The 1552-nt window shown below is 34.8% G+C and overlaps 1 protein-coding gene across 1 annotated transcript in view; it reads left to right on the top strand.

Moving 5' to 3' along the window:
- LOC107091588 (afadin-like) overlaps positions 1-1552 on the top strand; it is a 23973-nt gene that overhangs the window by 4916 nt on the left and 17505 nt on the right. The window contains exon 3 of the mRNA XM_015385593.1: positions 364-470. Coding sequence (XP_015241079.1) covers positions 364-470 — 107 coding nt within the window. The remainder of the gene's footprint in view (positions 1-363; positions 471-1552) is intronic.

Raw genomic sequence — 1552 nt, 5'->3', positions numbered from 1 at the left:
CTGGAAAATCAACACCGGTTGCATAGTATACCTTTAACTTATTTCCTTTTACTGTGAAACATTTTACTTTTGCACTTTTTCTATTCTCACCCTTTTTAATTTACTTGACAAGACAAGGCTTAAAATATCTTGATGTAATATTTTCTTCATTTGTGAACATTTGTATTATGTGGTATTCAGAGATTTTCTGTAGTTTTTATGTTGTTTGTCTTTGTTTGTTTTTTATACTGTGTCTTTTTCTGATGACTTTAAATTAACTTCATCCAGGATGTTTTGTAGAAACCAATACATTCTTTAAAATAAGTGTTTTATATTAAATAAACATTTTATAAATGAATATTTCTTTCTCTATTTCTTTATTAGAGCGTAAGTTGGATCTAGACGAGAAACCTTTGGTTTTACAACTGAGCTGGACGTCAAACAACCGAGAAGGACAATTTGTGCTCAAAAAGGATCATGGCAGTTTGGAGGTAATCCTTTAATCCTTTAGTTTTTTGAGAAAATCGGATTCTAAATAAAGGTTAAAAAAAAGGTTGACCAAATCAAGATTTCCGGAAAAAAAAACACAATATGTTGATACCATATTCATCTAATTTTTATTATAAATAAAAAAAAAATATTACCTTTTCTAATGATACAAACATGAGGAAATTATCTGCTTGTTTAAATATATAAAAAAAAATCTAATTAATGTTTTCAAGAACATTTTTTCCCAGGCACTCTCCCAATAGTAATAGTAGATGAAATGTCACCCTGTGAGTTTGACAGAGCAGCTGGTGTAAAAACGGGGTTAAACATTTTCAGAGCTTTATTAAAGGTGCATTTTTTTGACATTTTTTATAATCTTGTATATGACATCAAGATTAGCACTGATACTAATTAATACAACTGGTGATCTGGCTTGGCGACAGTGACCTACCCACTGCAGTTTATATAAACTCGAAACTAAAGTTTAAATTTCCCCTCCATAGCGTTAATCTGTTAGCCTGGTATCGACATTATCACATTTTCGATCAGTCTGCCAAACATCACAAGATTTCAAAACCAGATTGATTTTCAAATTCAAAAGGATAAAGTAGAGCCCCTACCATTTTCTGCCTTCCTGTGATAAGCTTAAGTTTCCTTCTGGTCGATTCGCTCACAAACTGGCGTAACTCTCCCAAAGTGTGCATAAAATAGCTTCCTGTGACATTCAGTTTATTTATATTCACAACACGTCCTCTCAAGGCACTTTACAATTCCATCAGATCATACATTCAAATTGAATCAAAGTTTTCTATCTAAAGAAAACTAGATAATTGCATCGACTCATTGACTCGAAAGCAATCCATCACACCAAGCACCAAGCATGCTTGTAGCGACAGTGGAGAGGAAAATTTTCCTTTTAACAGGAAGAAACATCCAACAGAACCAGGCTCAGCATGAGCGGCCATCTGCTGCGGCCGACTGGGGTTCAAGGAGACAGAAGAAGAGACACAAAAAGCAGCTGTAAAAGGCGGCCCCGTCCAGGAAACACACAGCCAGGCAGACGAGCTCCAAGCCAGCTCCCATG

The sequence above is a fragment of the Cyprinodon variegatus genome, unplaced genomic scaffold, assembly GCF_000732505.1.
Source record: "Cyprinodon variegatus isolate N-32 unplaced genomic scaffold, C_variegatus-1.0 Scaffold344, whole genome shotgun sequence".
Classification (NCBI taxonomy): domain Eukaryota; kingdom Metazoa; phylum Chordata; class Actinopteri; order Cyprinodontiformes; family Cyprinodontidae; genus Cyprinodon; species Cyprinodon variegatus.
The sequence above is the reverse complement of the archived record's forward strand: the minus strand, read 5'-3'. Positions and strand labels throughout refer to the sequence as shown.